Source organism: Eubalaena glacialis, chromosome 9 (genome assembly GCF_028564815.1).
Source record: "Eubalaena glacialis isolate mEubGla1 chromosome 9, mEubGla1.1.hap2.+ XY, whole genome shotgun sequence".
NCBI classification, from domain to species: domain Eukaryota; kingdom Metazoa; phylum Chordata; class Mammalia; order Artiodactyla; family Balaenidae; genus Eubalaena; species Eubalaena glacialis.
In genome coordinates this window covers 100472694-100492268 of record NC_083724.1, presented here as the reverse complement: position 1 = coordinate 100492268, position 19575 = coordinate 100472694, and the positions used below count along the sequence as shown (strand labels likewise).

General features: G+C 43.5%; 1 protein-coding gene across 1 annotated transcript; it reads left to right on the top strand.

Moving 5' to 3' along the window:
- Positions 1-2657: 2657 nt before the first annotated feature.
- Positions 2658-17893, top strand: FBXW12 (F-box and WD repeat domain containing 12). Its single transcript, XM_061199232.1, is given in 5 exon segments — positions 2658-2942; positions 5478-5515; positions 13375-13538; positions 13988-14106; positions 16966-17893. Coding segments are annotated over 5 exon segments (651 nt in total). The 3' UTR covers positions 17011-17893.
- Positions 17894-19575: the final 1682 nt, after the last annotated feature.

The following is a 19575-nucleotide window of genomic DNA, read 5'->3' as shown; positions in this document are numbered from 1 at the left end:
GTTAAGAGGAGGCAGAAGCAGAAGAAAAGGCAAAAAATGGTGAAAGGACTTACCCTATCAGATACCAAGACTACCATAGGGCTGTAATAAATAAGCAATGTGGTATTGGTTCACAGATGATAGATAAAAACAGATAAATCAGAGAAACTTATTCTTAGCAATCTTGTATTCTTAAAATATTCATTTTGTGCTCATGTGGATAAAATTCTGTAAGCACTGCAGTCACAGAGGTGACTAACAGTGCCACAGTCACTGCCCTCCAAGCTCTTAGAGGGCAAAGCACAGTAAACTCCAGTTGTTGCTTTCAGGGAAGAGTCTGAGTGTCCCATATGTCTTTAAAGATGTTTTAAGGATCTGGCCTCTGCCTGTTTGTCCAGCCACATCTGTAGACTCTAAGCTTCAGTCTAGCTCAGTTTCTGGTGTTTCTCACCTTCGTATGAATGCAAGTCTGTACCCAAACCCTGACCACTGACCCTCAGCCAGTTCCACTCACAAAGACTCTAAAGCTTACTCCACCCTGACATTGACCCTCACCTTTACCTTAAACCTTACACTTAACCTGACCCTATCACCCTGACCCTGACATATACACTGACTCTCACCCTCACTCAATTCTTTGCCAGCCCCTTCCCCACCCATGCCTGGCTTTGATCTTGGCATTGACTCTGACCCTCACCCAAACTCTGACCCCGTTTGACCTAGAACTAAACCTTGTCCATGAACTTGGCTCTCATCTTAACCTTAACCCTGAGTCTCTAATTGACATTCCTCTTACCTTGATGCTCATTATGATCCTGATCCTGACCGTTAACATGTCCCTTACACTTGCCCTGAGCTTGACTTATCTTTGACGATGACAGCTTCTCTCACACTGATTGTGAATACTGTGATAAATGAGATACTCACCACCTTCAATCTGATTCTGACCCTCAACTTCACTCTGCCCCTAGACTGAATCCTCACCTTGACAAGGACCATCATACTGACACACCCTGCCCTTGAACTCGCGCCTTGATGCTGAACTACACTGTACACTCAAGCTGAAACTAGTCTGCACCCCAAGCCTGACCATGATCCTGATCCTGACCCTCATCTTGACCTAGACCTCAATTTCATCCTGACCTGGGTCCTCATCCTAATGCTGAGCCTCACACAGAACATGGACTCACACTTGGCTGTCACCATTGACACCCTAATCCCATAATGACCTTGAACCTGATCTAGACCTTGACCCTGAAATTGAACTTCACACTGACACTGACTTTCATTATTATGATGACTCGTCCTCAGCCTGATCATCACCTTCATCTTGACCCATCCTCACTTTGAAACTTAACCTTGAACTTGATTTTGACTATAAACCAAACTCTGACCCTCTGTGGTAAGCAGAATAATGTCCCCCCCCCCACCAAAGATGCCCATGTCCTAACCTATGAATACATTGCCTTACACACAAAAGGGACTTGGCAAATGTGATTAAAGGGTACGGACTTTGAGATGGAAAGAGTATCCTGGATTATGCAGATTGGGCCAATGTAATGGGGGTTGGGAGGAGGGTGAGTTGGAGGAGGAGGACTTAATTCCTTCCAGCAGCAGTGGAAAAGGGAGCCACCTTGACTTTCAGTTGACCTTGACCTTCACAATGAACATCATGCTCACCCTGACCCTGACATTACCTCACATTGATCTTGACCCTGAACCTGACACTGACTCTAATCCTGAACATCAACCTCACCCTCACCTTGACCCTGAATCCTACACGGAACTGGACATCCACTGTCAACTTGAATCCAACTTTCAATCTTACTTTCACCCTGACAATAACCATCATCCTAATCCTGACATTCATCCTCTCACTGATCCTCTCTAATGGAGCCTCAACCTGATCCTAACCTTGGCTCTCACACTGATCTTGAACTTGATCTTGAACCTAACCCTGGATCTAAAATTCCCCTCATAGTGATCTTGTCCTTGAACCTGATTCTGACACCATGACCCTGACCATTCTCTTATCTTGATCCTTAACCTGACATAGAATTTTACCTTGAACTGGACACTCACCCTCCCTCTGATTCTGATCTTCATCACTCTGTCTCTGATCTTACCCTCATCCTGACTGTGACCCTGGCTGCTCTGACATTGAGCTTGATCATGACCTTCACCCTTACACTAACTCTGATCTGATCTTGGCCAGGGCCACGACCGAAACCAGGGTGAGGTCCAGGGTTGGGGCTAAGGCTAGGTAGGGTGAGAGCCCGGGCAGGGGCCATGATGAGGGAAGTACCAGGTTAGAGCCAGGGCTTGGGCAAGGGCCAGTGCCAGTGTAAGACGGAGGCTGAGGGTCATTCTGAAGGTGATTGTGAAGGCCAGGGTCGGGGCTAGGGCAAAGCTCAGGATGAAGGTGTGTATTAGGGTGAGTCAGGGTCAGGTGAGGGTAGGGACAGGAGTATGGTAGATGTCAGATGCTAATGAAATCAAGGGTGATGATTAGGGCGAGGTTGAGGAAGAGGGTCAAGGTCTGGATAAGGGCCAGCACCAGGGCAAGGGCTCGGGAGGTGCTGGGTTCAGGGGCACCACAAGGTCCCGCGTGAGGGTCAGGGCGAAGGTCAGAACGAGGATGAATGTCAGTATAAGGGGGTGGGCGAGGGTCTCAGCGAATGTCAGGACAAGGGTTAGAAGCCAGTCTAAGGCCAAGTAGAAGCGGGGTTGGTGAGCGGATTAGTAGAAGTGGGTGTTCCGAACGGAAGCAAGGAGGCTGGGCGAGGATTAAGCGAGCGGGCGGGGCTCGGCCTGCGGGGGCGGAAGCGCAGCGAAGGCGTAGCCCGACCCAGGCAACCACGGGGGCTGGCGCCGTGGAGCCGCAGATGGGTTTGCCTGAGCTGCTGCACGTCTTCTCCTTCTTGGAGGCCCGAGACATGCTCTGCGTCGCCCAGGTGGATAAGGTAGCGCGTCCTGTCCCAGGCGGGGACAGGTCGGCCCGTCCCCTCGGAGCCTCCGTTTCCCAAATCTGGGAGGGGGCGTCGGACGGCCCTGAATCCGCGATCTGCAGAGGACGCTCTTGGCCCCCGGGGTGCCGACCTCGGCGACCTATGAAGGGGTTGCTCTGAAAACCTCTTATCCCTCTGTTCCTCCGTCTGTCGGTGTGTCCAGAGCCCCTGCGCGGTTGGCTTGCACTGGGCACCTGTGAACAGGGTTCACCCCTAAGATTGGCCTAGGGATCCCACCTCTTCTGGACTATTCTGGAATTTCCCTTCTGGGGCCTGCCTGGAAAGCCGTGCCCTCCCTGTGAGTGGCACCTCCTCCTGCGGGCTCCGCCTGTCCCTTCCCAGCCAGTCGAACTCCTGTACTGGCTGTGATCCCTAAGTGCCTGTTTAGTGCGTTAGTCTGATCTGCGCTTCTGCCCCTGTTGTGTTCCGAGCTCTTCCTCCTCTGTGCTCTTACTCAGCACAACTGTGACTAAATGATCACATACTGTGCTTGTTAAATGTTTGCTTCCCCCCACGCCCGCTAGACTCATTCTTTTGTCTCTTGCATCACTGTGTGTATAACCACTGTATGATCACTGTGTGTATACACTCAGCGTATGGCTTGATATTTAGTGTACTCTAAGTAAATGTTTGTTGAGTAAATGATTTTCTTTACTTTTAAAATACATTATTATATCATTTTACAAAAAGATTAATAAACAGACCCTTACCTGAATTGTGTAATTATAACTTAAATGTATCAAGTAAAATACTGGGTTGTTATCCCCATTTTTACCAATAGGGAAAGTGAGTATCGTGCCGAGAGTGCATTGGCTGAGGTCACCCAGGTAGTCTCCCAGCAGATTTTGAAAGGGAGGTGCCTTTTACCCTTTGATAGCAGCAACTTCTCCGGGTTCTGGTTTCCCTGTTAGGTAAAATGAGGTCAATAAACCCTGCCTCACAGTGTCATCATGAAGATCAGCATCTAACAGAGGCATTCTCCAAGGTGGGTAACACCCATTTTGCAGGTTATATTACATATTATAATTTTATGTTAGGGAAGTAAGAACATCTCAGTTGGGTTTTGAACTGGGAACTATAGAAAAAAAGAATGCGGAAATCTTCTTACCTGGTTTGATTATTGCAAAATATCAACTTTACATTCCTACTAGCCAAAAAGATTTCTTAAGGACTGAGAAACTTTGATCTCAGGTGAGTGAGGGCTGTGGAAGTAGGAACCTGGGCTCAGACAGGGTGGTTGTTATTTCTGCCCGGGCCTGGAAAGCCACGTATCTGGCTGGGACCCTCAGTAGGTCTGGGCCACAGAAAGCTCCAGAGTGGTTTCTACTGAAGCTGTATAGGCTCCAGAACCCAGGGTGGCCCAGCTGGAGAGGCCAAGAAGTTCCAGGATGCAGGTGTGGGCCTGAGGGAGGGGGAGGCAGGGTACTGTGATCCCTTCCCAGGGCCACCTGAGCCTCTTCCAGATACTTCTGCAGAGAGCAGTTTGTGGGAATACGGCCTGTGTGCCCTCCCCAGGTAGCAGTTCTGTTCCTCCACCTTGGCATCTCTGGGACATCCCTTTAGCCAGAGCCTTAATTTACTCCATTGCAGCAGCCTTCTTATGGGTCCTGCTGCTCTGCCCTCATTTCCAGTCCTTCCTTCTCTCTTTTTTTTTTTTAATTGGCCCTACCACGTGGCTTACAGGCTCTTAGTTCCCCAACCAGGGATCCAACCCGTGCCCCCTACAGTGGAAGCTCAGAGTCTTTTCTTTTTTTTAATATTTATTTATTTATTTTGCTGCATCGGGTCTTAGTTGCGGCACATGGGATCTTTGTTGTGGCACGTGGGATCTTTCGTTGCAGTGCACGGGCTCTCTAGTTGTGGCGCATGGGCTCTAGAGCGTGCATGGGCTTAGTTGCCCCAGCATGTGGGATCTTAGTTCCTCGACCAGGTATCCAACCCATGCCCCCTGCATTGGAAGGTGGATTCTTAACCATTGGACCACCAGGGAAGTCTCCAAGTCCTTCCTTCTCATAGCAGCCTAAAACACAGTTTGACTTGCCACTCTTCCATTCACAGTTCTCAAGTGACTTCTCACTGTTTTTGCCCTTCTGACTTCCAACAGTTGGTCTAAGCCTGTCTCCAGCTCCTTTTTCTATGTTCTGATTAAGGCAACTTACTCATCATCTTTTTCATACTTCTGAATCTTTGCCCAAGCGGATCTTTCTCTCCCTGAAATGCTTCAGCCGTTTTCTTAGAGGATAACTACTCATCCTTCAGGAGTTGATCAGTAGTTACTTCTGAACCCCTTGGCTCCAATTGAGTTGGTCATTCTCTCCTTTGTCATTCATTATTTGGTGTGTTTTATTTGATGGTCTGAATTTGTCTCTAACTCCCCAGGGTGAGTGTTCTTGAGTGCAAGCACTGGGTCTCATTTAGCTCTCTGTCCCCTCCACAGGGCCTGGCAGGCTAGGCACTAATTGCATGTTGACTGACCAGATACTCTTCTAGGTCTGGAATGAGGCTTCAAGGACCAAGGAACTGTGGAGGTGAGTGGAGGAAGAGCCAGGCCTGCTCAGGAGAGTATCCCTCAAAGGAGAGAGGGGTGTACTTTTCAGCACTCACTGCATTTCTGTTAAGTAGACAAGAAGGGACAATCCACAGCCCTTACCAGCAGGAAACTCCTCCCTAGTTGGGGGTGTGAGACTTTTTTTATAGTATATTGAAATATAAGCGATTTTGTTAATCAAGTGGAGGTTGATGTAGGTGGGGGTACCAAACTCAGGGGCAGAAATGTACAGCAAATTGAATGCAGCTGGCTGATAGACAAATCAATAGACAAATAAACCACCTTTATTTGATTTCAACTTTGGTGTAACAACATAGTTATATAAGCATGTTTGATATGAGAACTTAAATAAACTTCAAAAAATTAAAAGTAGAAAATAAAAAATATTTTAATCATTAAATTATTAAATTTTTCTTTTCTGTTCATTCCTCCTTTGGAACCTGACATCTTTTCTTTTGTCCCAATAGGTAAGTGTCAGATCTTCTGCCTCTTGCAGAATATAGGACAGACTATATAGCCTTGACTATCAACTAGGAGCTATATTTAGTTTTAGTCTTTCCTGATGGAAAACAACTGTTCACATGAAGTTTCCTCCAAACATGGAGGGAATCTTTGCTTGATGGTTTTTATTTTTAGAATAACTGTGAATTGATATATTTGAGAATTGTGGAATGCCAATCTTACCATATTTAGTTTTCAGTATCATACAGCACTGTTCTGTTTGTTGCTTTTTATTCATTTTTTTATTGCTAATAATATTAATTAGAAAAATGATGTTAATCTCTAGTCAATTTTGAAGTAAGGGAACTTTTATTGGATTTCAGTCTTTATCTCTACAATTTGGGGAATTGATAGAACATTCAATTCTGGAAATTGATTTCTCTGTAGATAAGTGGACAAGAGAATGTCTTGCCAAATGTGATTCTCAAAGACACTGTGTCACTAGAAATAAATGGGTTGACTCATAGATTGGTGTAACTATTTGTGGAAGCCCTTGGAGGGCAATTCTCACAGTTGAAATGGGTAGGATGCCAACCCTAAACCCTAGTCTTTGTTCTCATCTTTACTGATAAGCTGGGGTAGGAATTTCCCTTTGAGTAACATAAGTAATATATTTCTTTCAGCAGTTCAAAAAATCTCTTGTGCAGCTTATCACCTAACCCCCACATATATGCATGTGTTACCATATTGTGTGTACCTCCAGGTTCCTCAAGCAGATTCTTCAGCTGTCTGCAAGCCAATTCACGAATGGGTTTTCGGTTCATTACTATTTTATAGTTTTTGGTGCTAATCTCTTTTTAGCATACAGTCATTCTTTGGGATGGTATCCTTGACCTATGTTCATATGAAAAACACTGGGTTTATGTTTCTGGAACTGGGACAACTGCAACAGCATTCCAGGAGCATCATCACATGCACGTGTCATTTCTAATGTTGTACCTGTCATGGGTACTAGGCCCCAAAACTCTCCAGGCCCATAGGAACTCTTACGGACACAGTAAATGAACATGGTTAACCGGTCATATGTTTTTAATATGTACTCTATAATTCTAATTTAAAACACTGCAAGTTACTTCTTTAAAATGCTTCATGACCTTTTAAATTCTGCCATCTCTTTAACACACTATGTGTTAGATTTTTGGTTAAAAGGAAAATTGCAACTATTTGCTTTTGTTTAAGGTACAAATACTTTTTTTTGTTTGTGTACAGTAGATTGTTTTGCTGTTAATTGCTATCTGAAAGGTTTTGGTGCCATGGTGTTTTTTCACTTGATACATCCTTGTATTTCAGAGGCTTATCTCATACTTTACTCATGTGCACACTTTAGCCTTGTTGACAGTCTGCCCTTTTTTTGGTCAAATCACTTGGTTTTATTTCTTCTGAATATTGGTCATGGTTCCTACTTATGGTTTGATGTATAATGGCCTTAAATATGTAGAAATAGACTTCACTTCCACAAAGAAATGTTATCCCCCCTTTTTCTTAAACCACATTATCTTCTTAGTCTAGCTTTTATTTTCACACTGTTTAGGTTGAGATATGGGTACAAGAAATTTCCCTTTCCGATTATTTCAACTAAAAGAAAATCAACAACATAAGAATGATGATGTGAGGCAGCTGATACTCAGCCTCTTAGTCCAAGAGATAAAAGGGATGGTGAAGGCCACGGTGGAGCTGAAAGCTCATTCTTTTTTTTTTTTTTTTTTTTGGCTGTGCCATGCGGCTTGCAGGATCCTAGCTCCCCGACCAGGGATAGAACCCAGGCCCTCAGCAGTGAAAGCGCAGAGTCCTAACCACTGGCCCACCAGGGAATTCCCTGAAAGCTCATTCTTGTCTGAAGAGTACCGTTCTGTGTGGCCCCAGATAAATTTTTCCAGGTGAGAATTTGATTTCAGTATAGTTAGATCTTCTTCTTTTACCTAATTAGTATGTGAAATCTCTTGATTTTTAAGTATTGGCAGCTAGTTCACATAGGCCAATCCTATGCAGGCTAGACAAGGTAATCTGGATGCCCATTCTGCCTGCAGGCTGTGAGTATGCTGCTTCTGGTAGAAGGAACAGGGTTTCAGTGAGTACAGGAAAACCCATATCCAACATAAGCACTGGATCCTTCACAGTGTGTTAGAAGGTCACTAGTGCCTAGTACAGAGCCTGACACATAGGTGCTCAGTGAGTGTACAGGCTTTGAATGGAGAGAAACTCTTTGCGTTGTACTTATTGGGACCATGGGCTGTGAGCTACTTATTTCCCACCCAGCCTCATTTTTCTCCTCTGTGAGATATGACTGGAGTCCTCTGATGCTGTATCAACTCTGGTGACTGTAAATTTTGAAAGCCTTTGTCCATGGGGCCTCCCTAATCCTCTCCCAGATGTTCACTCTCCTTGTGTTTTACTCCCATGGCACCATAGGCTGCCCCTTCTGAAACTTAGCATTTCTCTCCAGAATTTTAGTTTTACTTATCCTCCTAACCACCAGCTGAGAGTACTCATAGGGCAAGGACCATGTCTCACTCACTTTGGGGTCCACAGACTCGGTGGGGATTCAGTATTCTCCATAGTGTGGATGAGCTAATGTTTTATCTTCAACAACCTTATAAGCAAGTTGCTATCATAGAATTGACAGTAGTTATTGATACATACAAGTTAAGGATGCAGACTCTTGGAAAATGGTGGATTAATGACTTCTGAAAATTTTCTTCTCCATAAAAGCAATGAGAAAACTGGCATAAATTGTCAAAATCAACTTTTACAGAACTCTGGAAATTAACCAGAGACTTACAGTAGTCTGGGAAATGTTTATTCAAGAAAAAAATGGCTTATTCTCAGTAAGAGCAGCAAGTGTTCACTTGCCCTGTTCCCATAACAACCTTCCAGCTTTGTGTTAGCCTTGAATACCAACAGTTCACAATCACTGTGAAACCAGGAGCCACAGTCACTGGAAGGGTAAGAATGGGATGAGAGATTCTTCAAAGCCTTATTCCCAGAGAATTGTCATTGTTCGACCTGTCTGGTGTTTCCTGGAAGAGCTCACGTGTAAGCTGTCTTTATTTTACCTTGCTTGGAGTTCACCCAATGTGAAAACCCTTTACCTTGGGGCATTTGTCAAAACAACTAAAGAGAATTGATTAACTTTTTAATTAGTCTTTAATCAGAGTTGATGAATGATAGTTAAGGAAACAATGGGCTAACCAAAGAGTTTAAAAGGAAAAGCTGGGAATGTGATGTCCTTAGGGGTTTTGGAAAGCTCCGACACATTCCTAGGAATCTAGAAGGCCAAGTGCTTGTGCAGGGCTGTGTGCTAACTCAGGGAAGATATAAAAGGGCTCTAAACTTTTACCTCTGGTTAACCTTGAGGTTCTGTGGAAGCAGGAAGTGAAGACTAAGGCAGAGAAGTCAACTGCCTGGCTGAGTGTTGAACACATGCCCCAACCTGCACATAGAGCCTTTGGCAATGACTAGGAAACTTAGTGGTTCCAGAAATTTAGGAAATCTCTGTCCTCTCATTACTGCTCATTAATTTAACTGAGCAGAGACATAAGTGGCCCTACATAACAAAGAATACAGACTTTCAGAGTTACTTCAGAAACTTTTCAGAGTTACTTCACTAAACAAACAAAAAATAATAACAGCAATAATAACAAACTGGGGGTGGGGTGGAATCAGATTTCCAGAGTTCTACATTATGGTATTTAAAATGTTCAGTTTTCAACAGAAGTTATAAGTCATGCAAAGAAATAAAGTGTCGCTAATATGCAGGAAACAAAGCAAACAATAAAGACTGTCCCCAAGGAAGCCCAGGCATCAGACCTACTAGACAAAGACTTTAAATCAACTATTTTAGTACGTGCAAAGAACTAGAGGAAACCACGTGAAAAGAACTAAAGGGAAGTATGAGAACAGTGTCTCATTTAATAGAGAATATTAATAAAGAGAAATTATAAAAAAATAACTAAACAGAAATTATGGAGTAGGAAAGTACAATATCAAATTAAAAATTCAAGAGCAGATTTGAGCAGGCGGAAGAAAGAATCAGTAAACTGGAATATAGGTCAGTTGAGATTATCCAGTCTGAGGAACGCAATGAAGCTAAAGATGAAGAAAAATGAATAGTGCCTAAGAGACCTGTGGGACACCATCAAGCATGCAAGCAACACATACTAGGGAGTTCCAGATGAGAGGAGAAAGAAAGTAGAAAGTATTTAAAGATATGGCTGAAAACTTCCCAAATTTGATGAAAAATGTTAATTTACACATCCAGAAGCTCAGTGAGCTGCAAGTAGGATAAAGTCAAAAGAGTTCCATGTCGAGACACATTATAATCCAACTTGAAAGCCAAAGACAGAATCTTGAAAGCATCAAGAGAGAAGCAACTCATCATGTATGGGACAACCCCAATGAGATTAACGGTTGATTTCTCACAAAAAACCATGGAGCCCAAAAAGGAGTGGGCTGATATGTTGAAGGCGTGGGAAGAAAAAGATTGTCATCAAGAATTCTATATCCTTTGCTGTGCAAAAGCTTTGAAGTTTCATTAGGTCCCATTTGTTTATTTTTGTTTTTATTTCCATTACTCTAGGAGGTGGATCAAAAAAGATCTTGCTGTGATTTATGTCAAAGAGTGTTCTTCCTATGTTTTCCTCTAAGAGTTTTATAGTGTCCGGTCTTACATTTAGGTCTCGAATCCATTTTGAGTTTATTTCTGTGTATGGTGTTAGGGAGTATTCTAATTTCCTTCTTTTACATGTAGCTGTCCAGTTTTCCTAGCACCACTTATTGAAGAGACTGTCTTTTCTCCATTGTATATCTTTGCCTCCTTTGTCATAGATTAGTTGTCCATAGGTGCGTGGGTTTATCTCTGGGCTTTCTATCTTGTTCCATTGATCTATGTTTCTGTTTTTGTGCCAGTACCATGTTGTCTTGATTACTGTAGCTTTGTAGTTAAGTCTGAAGTCAGGGAGTCTGATTCCTCCAGCTCCGTTTTTTTTTTTTTTTTTTTTGCACAGCAAAGGAAACCATAAACAAGATGAAAAGGCAAGCCTCAGAATGGGAGAAAATATTTGCAAACGAATCAACGGACAAAGGATTAATCTCCAAAATATATAAACAGCTCATTCAGCTCAATATTAAAGAAACAAACAACCCAATCGAAAAATGGGCAGAAGACCTAAATAGACATTTCTCCAAAGAAGACATACAGATGGCCAAGAAGCACATGAAAAGCTGCTCAACATCACTAATTATTAGAGAAATGCAAATCAAAACTACAATGAGGTATCACCTCACACCAGTTAGAATGGGCATCATCAGAAAATCTACAAACAACAAATGCTGGAGAGGGTGTGGAGAAAAGGGAACCCTCTTGCACTGTTGGTGGGAATGTAAATTGATGCAGGCACTATGGAGAACAATATGGAGGTTCCTTAAAAAACTAAAAGTAGAATTACCATATGATCCAGCAATCCCACTACTGGGCATATACCCAGAGAAAACCGTAATTCAGAAAGACACATGCACCCCAATGTTCATTGCAGCAGTATTTACAATAGCCAGGTCATGGAACCAACCTAAATGCCCATCGACAGGCAAATGGATAAAGAAGTTGTGGTACATATATACAATGGAATATTACTCAGCCATAAAAAGGAACGAAATTGAGTCATTTGTTGAGACGTGGATGGATCTAGAGACTGTCATACAGAGTGAAGTAAGTCAGAAAGAGAAAAACAAATATCGTATATTAACGCATGTATGTGGAACCTTGAAAAATGGTACAGATGAACCGGTTTGCAAGGCAGAAGTTGAGACACAGATGTAGAGAACAAACGTATGGACACCAAGGGGGGAAAACCGCTGTGGGGTGGGGATGGTGGTGTGCTGAATTGGGCGATTGGGATTGACATGTATACACTGATGTGTATAAAATTGATGACTGATTATAAATAAATAAATAAATAAATAAATAAATAAATAAATAAATAAATAAATCTATATCTAGCAAAATGAAGGAGAAAATTAAGACATTCCCAGATTAACAGAAGCTCTGAGAATTTGTTGCTATTAGACTTGCCCTACAAAAAATACTAAAGAGAGTCTTTCAGATTGAAATGAAAGGACATTAGACAGGAACTTGAATCCACATGAAGAAGTAGCATCAGTAAAGTAACCATATGGGTGTATATAAAAGGCAACATAAATGAATTCTTTTGTTTGTAACTCCTTTTTTCCTATGTGATTTAAAGGACAACTGCATAAAACAATAATTGTGACTCTCCATTAGGTACATAATGTATGAAGATGTAACCTGTATGACAATAACAGCATGAGTGAGAGGGGCATAAAATGGAGCTACACAGGAGCTAAGTTTTTTGATACTATTAAGTTGATATTAATCAAAACTAGATTGTCATAAATTAAGATTTTTATCCAGTAATCCCCAAGGCAACCACTAAGAACTAAAAGAATATACAGTTGAAGAAATGACAAAGCAATAGGACACAAGAAAATACTTAATACAAAAGAAGGCAGTAATAGAGGAATAGAAGGAAAAATGCATAGAAATAAGCAAAATGACATATGTAAATCCTATCTTATCAGTAGTTGTATTAAATATATATGGATTAAACACTCCAATGAAAAGGCAGAGATTGGCAGAAGGGATTAAAAATATCCAAGTATATGCTGTCTACAACAGACACACTTTAGATTCAAAGATACAGGTTGAAAATAATAGAATGGAAACATATACCATGCAAACAGCAACCAAGAGAGAGCTAGAATGACTATGCTAATATCAGACAAAACAGACTTTAAGACAAAAAGTGTTACTAGGGACAAAGAAGGGTATTTTATAATAATAAACAGATCAATCCATCAAGAAGATCTAAAAATTATAAATGTATATGGACCTAATAACAAAGCAACAAAATGCATGAAGGGCTGACAAAATTGAAGGGAGAAATAGACAGTTCAACAATAGTTGGTGGCTTCAAAAAAATGCAGACTCTTGAGTTCCAGTTGTGTGACCAAGGCTGCATGACCCTGGGTGAGTTGTTTAACCTCTCTCTCATGTCTAAAATGGAGATGAGGACCGACCTTATGGGGTTGTTATATAGATTGACTGGAAACATGAAAAGCACCTATTCCTGACATGTGGTGAGCACTAGTTCAGTGTCATATCATTATCCGCATTTAACGGTGGAGGAAACTGAGGCCTACATAGGCAAAGTGCGTTGTCCAAGCTAGTAGATGGTGAAGCTGGGAATCAAAGCTAGGCCCATTGATGCCAAAACACCTTCTAATGACTCCTGTTCTGCCTGGGACTGTGGGTCTTTGTTTCAGGCAGCTGTGTCTGAGACGCTGGTCCTCCTGTAAAGCCTCCCAGACGACCCTGGGCACACAGACATGGAAACAGTACTATCTCTGCTGATCCGAGCTGGAGTTCCGAATGGAATCTGGGTGGCCAGAGAAGGACTTTATCTGCAAAGCCATTGCTGGGCACAAAGGTACGGGGTGGGGAAGGTGGTAACTCTGTGCATTCCCACTCTTTCCCTGGTCAGATCTCTAGGGATTTGGTTTTTCAGCCAATTAGTTGGAAAATGCCACATAATGAGGATATACCCTGCTATGTTCTATACCTGTGTTATCATTTGATCCTCACAGAGATCATTACATCTATTTCAGAGTAGAAAGAAACAGAAACTAAGAGATAAGGATGTTGTAACTGTTATTCACAGTAACATGGCTGGTGGGTTGTAGGCAGTCCTGGGCACGATACCCAAATTGTAAGTCTGAAGTCCCAGCTCTTTCTGTCCACCACTGTCCCCAGAATCAGCACCTGTCATGCTCCTGAGAGAGAAGAGGAATGACTTGCCTGCCTCCCCTTCACCAAGTTGAATGTTCACATCCCAGGCATCCATGTGTGTGCTTAAGGCAAGTCTGTGTTCTCTTTCAGGAGAGATAGATGAGCTGGCCTACATCTCAACCAAAGAGTACTGGTTTGATGGGCGGGAGAAGTCCGTGGTGTGCACCGTGTCGTCAGATGGCACCGTGTGTGCCTGGGATCTGCAAGAGGTGAGCTGTCCAGGAGGGGGCCAGGATGAGAAGTGACCAGATGCTGCTATGTCGTCAGTCTTAGCGAGGCCCTTTGCCTTTATTCTCTTTAAGCATCACAGCCAACTTGTGAGGTGAGGAGTGGGAGCCCCATTGTACAGATGAGAAATCTGAGCTGCAGGAAGCTCAGTCGCTGTGCCAGGTCACACTTCAGACTTGAGTCTGATTGATCGCAAATGCCCTTGACTTTCTGCTGTCCTGCCTCAGGGAGATGGGCATTTTTGCAGTGCCTGATGGAGGCTGTTTATGCAAGGGGATGACAGCTGCCATGCCCAGTTCTGTGATGTCCACATTGGAGCCAATGCCAGCCTCTGGGTGGTTTAGCCCAGATAATGCAGCTTTTACTCACCCCACTTGCAAACTTAAGTGTTAAAATCTCGATAACTTGATTAGTATTTTGGACTTGGTTGGTACTAATTGTTAAAAAGCTTTCCTATCCATTTTCATATACTCTGATTGCTCTTTTTTGTTGTTTAAAGGATACAGTTATTTGCATCATATGTCTTTCCTCCATGGTCAGTTTTTCATTTGCTTATCATGTTTTTTTTTCTCTTCCACGTGCTTTATGTTCCTCATATACAGTGATGTTTGACATTATAATTTCGAGTGAAGGTCTCTGGTGACTGATGGGTGCAGGTGGCTGGTTTCTGTTTCATTGCAGTTGTGTTGCCCTGAAAGAGACCCACCTTAGGCTGTGGACATGAGACCACACAGGCTTAGATGAGGGGCTCTTGGGCAGGAAGAAGACCTGAAGGCTGGGAGGTTCCATAGTTGCCAAAACAAAAAGGTCTTGACTTGAACATAAAGAGCTTTGGTGCTGGGGTGGCAGACCTTTTCTGTAAAGGGCCAGAGAGCAAATATTTTAGGCTTTGCAGACCACATGGTCCTGTTGCAACTACTTAACTATGTGGCTGAAATGCAGAAGCAGCTGTAGACAACAAGTAAACAAAAAGGGAGTGGCTGTGTTCCAATAAATCTGTACTTATGGACGCTCACATGTGAGTTTCTTGTTTTTTTCATGTGTCATGAAATATTCTTTGATTTTTTTTTTTTTAACGAAAATACAAAAATGGTTAGTGGGCTGGGTTTGGCTGCAGGCTGTGGTTTGTTGAACTCTAGTGTGGTCCGTTGGTCACAGTGTGGTACTGTTAGATAGGGCTAGACCCCTCTGCACCCATTCTGCCTGGCTTGCCAACCTTAATCCTCTTTGTGAACACATCTCCAATCTTATTTTATTTTATTTTATTTTATTTTATTTTTTAAATTTAATTTATTTATTTATTTATTTATTTATTTATGGCTGTGTTGGGTCTTCATTTCTGTGCGAGGGCTTTCTCCAGTTGCGGCAAGTGGGGGCCACTCTTCATCGCGGTGCGCGGGCCTCTCCCCATCGCGGCCTCTCTCGTTGCGGAGCACAGGCTCCAGACGCGTAGGCTCAGCAAATGTGGCTCACGGGCCTAGTCGCTCCGCGGCACGTGGGATCCTCCCAGACCAGGGCTCGAACCCGTGTCCCCTGCATTGGCAGGCAGATTCTCAACCACTGCGCCACCAGGGAAGCCCTTATTTTATTTTTAAAAAGCTCAATCATTTTGTTGGAGTCATGCAGTATGTAGCCTGTTTCTGCGCTCTGTTCCCCTGGTTGCTACTTTCTATTCTGAAATGGGAAGGGGAGTTTCGCTGCTTCTTTGCTCACTTCCATACTACTAGCCACTGGTGAATAATGTGTATTCTCCGAGACCTAGTTGACATGACCCAGTCACCGGTGCCGAGTTCCTACTAGTAATAGTCTTGTTAGCTGTTTAAGCAACAGAAATCAACTGTTGATTTGTTGATGTGAGGGGGAAGAAAGAAAAGAATGGAAGAATACTGGGATATCATGATTGGAAAAAGATCATGCTAACATGATAACACCTGATAGAAAAAGAACCGTAATAACTCCAAATTGGAAAGAAACCCCATGTGGCAACTCTGAGAAACTCAGAAAGAGCAATTAGAGGATTGGTTCTCTGACGCCCTGTCCTAATGTGCCGTGGGCCTGCTGGACCCGGGCTCTTTACCTCGCTGTTCTAGCTTTCAGAATCCTGGGAGAGACCATGTATCTGGGAATCAGCCCATCTCGGACCAGACATTTTCCTCTGTGCTAATGGCCGTGACAGGCATGGGCCTTCGCCAGGCCTGGCCCGCGGTGGCACTGCTGGGTACACCACTGGGAAGGGCATGTTCTGAGCAGGGCAGTTGCAGATATGCAACAGAAACTGTTTACAACCACAAGGCTGAATTAGCTTACCTGTAAACCTGGGTTCCTTGGGGACCAAGTGAGACATTCCACGTGGCAGTTCACTTTATGCAGCCCTGCAAAGCCCAGGTCCTGAGTACAGCCCAGGTCCCCAGCACAGCCTGGGTCCCAAGCACAGCCCAGATCCCGGGCAGGGTGGGTAGTGTTGGGTCCTGCCTCCCTGCCCAGCCTTCTTCAGTTGAGCCATAGGTAACCACTGGGAGTGCTTCAGACATCCTGTGCCCAGTGCACATGAAGGACCCCACCCTCAATCCCCCTGCAATGGCACCAACCCCAGGCAGTCTCAACACCCACGCTCAGCCACTGCTCTCCTCCAGGACACACCTGTCTCCTTTATGGTGGAACATCGCTTCTGTGTTGTGTTCCCTACCATGCTGTGCAGCCTGTGAGGATGGGGATCATATCCTTTACACCTACATGTCCCCAGTGTGCACTGGGTGATGGTCGAATGAATGAAAATAATAAGTGTTTAGGAAATAAATGGGCCCTATGTGAGTTGTTACATTAATTTTGTTGTTGCCTAGGGCACGGAGATCTGTCGAGCCCTCTACAGCCTGCAGCTCTGGTGAATTTGGTGACTTACCCTCGGCTGCAACTGGTTGTCACCGTGGACGAGCGGGGACTGATCAAAGTATGGGAAGCAGAGAACGGGTGTGAGCAAGCCTCCTGCCTGCCTACATACTCGTCTTCATTGGAGGCCTGTGACTTTCCAGAAGGCCCCCTCCTGCTGATGAGTGACCCAGCTCTCAGGAACCTCTGCTGTTTCCCAGGGTCTGTGGACCTGGCACCAGAGCACTGTGCCAGGTGGCACTTCAAGCCAGGCCCTCCACATGGCAGACCAAGTGACCACATAATTCTGCTCAGTCCCCCAAGCTCCTCCTTGCCTGCCACGTGGAGGGCAGACTCCTCATCCCCCTTCGGCTCTAGTGTGCCACAGCCTGTTCCCTGGCCCCATCTCTGCAGCCTCTCCCCCTTTCAGAGTGAGGTCCAGCCCTGTGGGCTGCCTGTGTTTTCTTGTCCACGGGCCCCTGCTTTCCTGTCTCCTGGTCCTACTCATAGTCTTTCTTCCCCTTGCAGTTCCTTCTCACTACTGCATTCTCACCCTTCTTTCCCCCTTTTCAAGTCTCCATGAGGGCCCAACTCAAAGGAAAACTGAGGCATGTTCGACAGAATGCAAGCATTTGCCTCAGATGATGAAGGCCTTCTGTTGCCAGGACATTTGTTTTAGAGGTGATTCTTGGGCATTGGGAGGGAGCATTTGGCCAGAGAGAAATGGCAAAAGTGGGTGTTAGCTGGCAGATTGAGGAAGTAGCTCTCACCTGGGGGCAGTATCCTCCTCCTGGAGGGAAGGAGGTCTTTGAAAGTGTGGGCAAACTGGCATCCCAAATATCAAGATGAGCAGACATCCAGGAACAGTTTCATATGTAAACAGAACTAACTCTGTAAAAGAACTAAGCTTGTAAACAAAAAGAGTAAAACCTGATGAAACAGATTTCACATAAACAACTCTAGTTGTTTAAAGAAGACTTTGGAATAAGTGTAATTAACATCTCCAGAGCAATTTGAGAATATATTGTATAGATGAAGAGGAAGCCACTAAGTTTCTCTCCTGGGAATGGTAGAGCACATGATTCACACATACTTGTCAGTGAAGAACAATTAGAAAAATTAGAATATATATCAAGTCAGAGAGCTAAAAAGAGCAAACGGTTTCTAGGCCAAGATTCAGAAGATGGCAGAAATCAAAGTGCTGAGCCTAACAATGGGGCTGCTTTTGCCCTGGAGATGTTTACTACAAAGCTAAGGGGCTGAGCAGAGCTTAATAGCCAAGTAGACAAAAGTTGGACTGCAGGGCCACCAAGGAATGGAGCCCTGTGAATCCTCTTACGTTGGGTGGGTTATCAAGTTTCAACCTAAGAGTGAAGGTGGTCTGAAAGTAAACAGTCCCTGAACTGGCTGCAGCTGCCCAGTTACTGGCTGGGAGTAAACGAAAATCCTTTCTGGAGAAGGTTAACAACTCCCAAGGCCTCCCTTTTCAAATACAGTGTTCAGCACTCACTTAGAGATAAGTAGGCACATGAGGTAAGATGATATGAACTACCCAAGGCAATCTACAGATTCAGTGCAATCCCTATCAAACTACCATTGGCATTTTTCACAGAACTAGAGCAAAATTTTTTTTAAATTACATGGAAACACAAAAGACCCCGAATAGCCAAAGCAATCTTGAGAAAGAAAAATGGAGCTGGAGGAATCAGACGCCCTGACTGCAGACTATACTACAAAGCTACAGTAATCAAAACAGTATGGTACTGGCACAAAAACAGAAATATATATCAATGGAATAGGATAGAAAGCCCAGAAATAAACTCACGCTCTTATGGTCAATTAATCTATGGCAAGGGAGGAAAGAATATACAATGGAGAAAAAACAGTCTCTTTGATGAGTGGTGCTGGGAAAACTGGACAGCTACATGTAAAAGAATGAAATTAGAACATTCTCTAACACCATACACAAAAATAAACTGGAAATGGATCAAAGACCTAAATGTAAGGCCAGACACTATAAAACTCTTAGAGAAAAACATAGGCAGAACATTCTTTGACACACATCAAAGCAATATCGTTTTTGATCCACCTCCTAGAGTAATGAAAATAAAAACAAAAATAAACAAATGTGACCTAATTAAACTTAAAAGCTTCTGCACAGCAAAGGAAACCATCAACAAAACAAAAAGATACCCATAGAATGGGAGAAAATATTTGCAAATAATGCAACTGACAAGGGGTTAATCTCCAAAATATACAAACAGCTCATGGAGCTCTATGTCAAAAAAACAAACAACCCAATCAACAAATGGGCAGAAGATCTAAACAGACAGTTCTCCAAAGAAGATATACAGATAGCCAAAAAGCATATGAAAAGATGCTCAGCATCACTAATTATCAGAGAAATGCAAATCAAAACTACAATGAGGTATCACCTTGCACCTGTCAGAATGGCCATCATCAAAAAGTCTACAAACAATAAGTGCTAGAGAGGGTGTGGAGAAAAGGGAACCCTCCTACACTGTTGGTGGGAATGTAAATTGGTACAACCACTATGGAGAACAATATGGAGGTTCCTTAAAAAA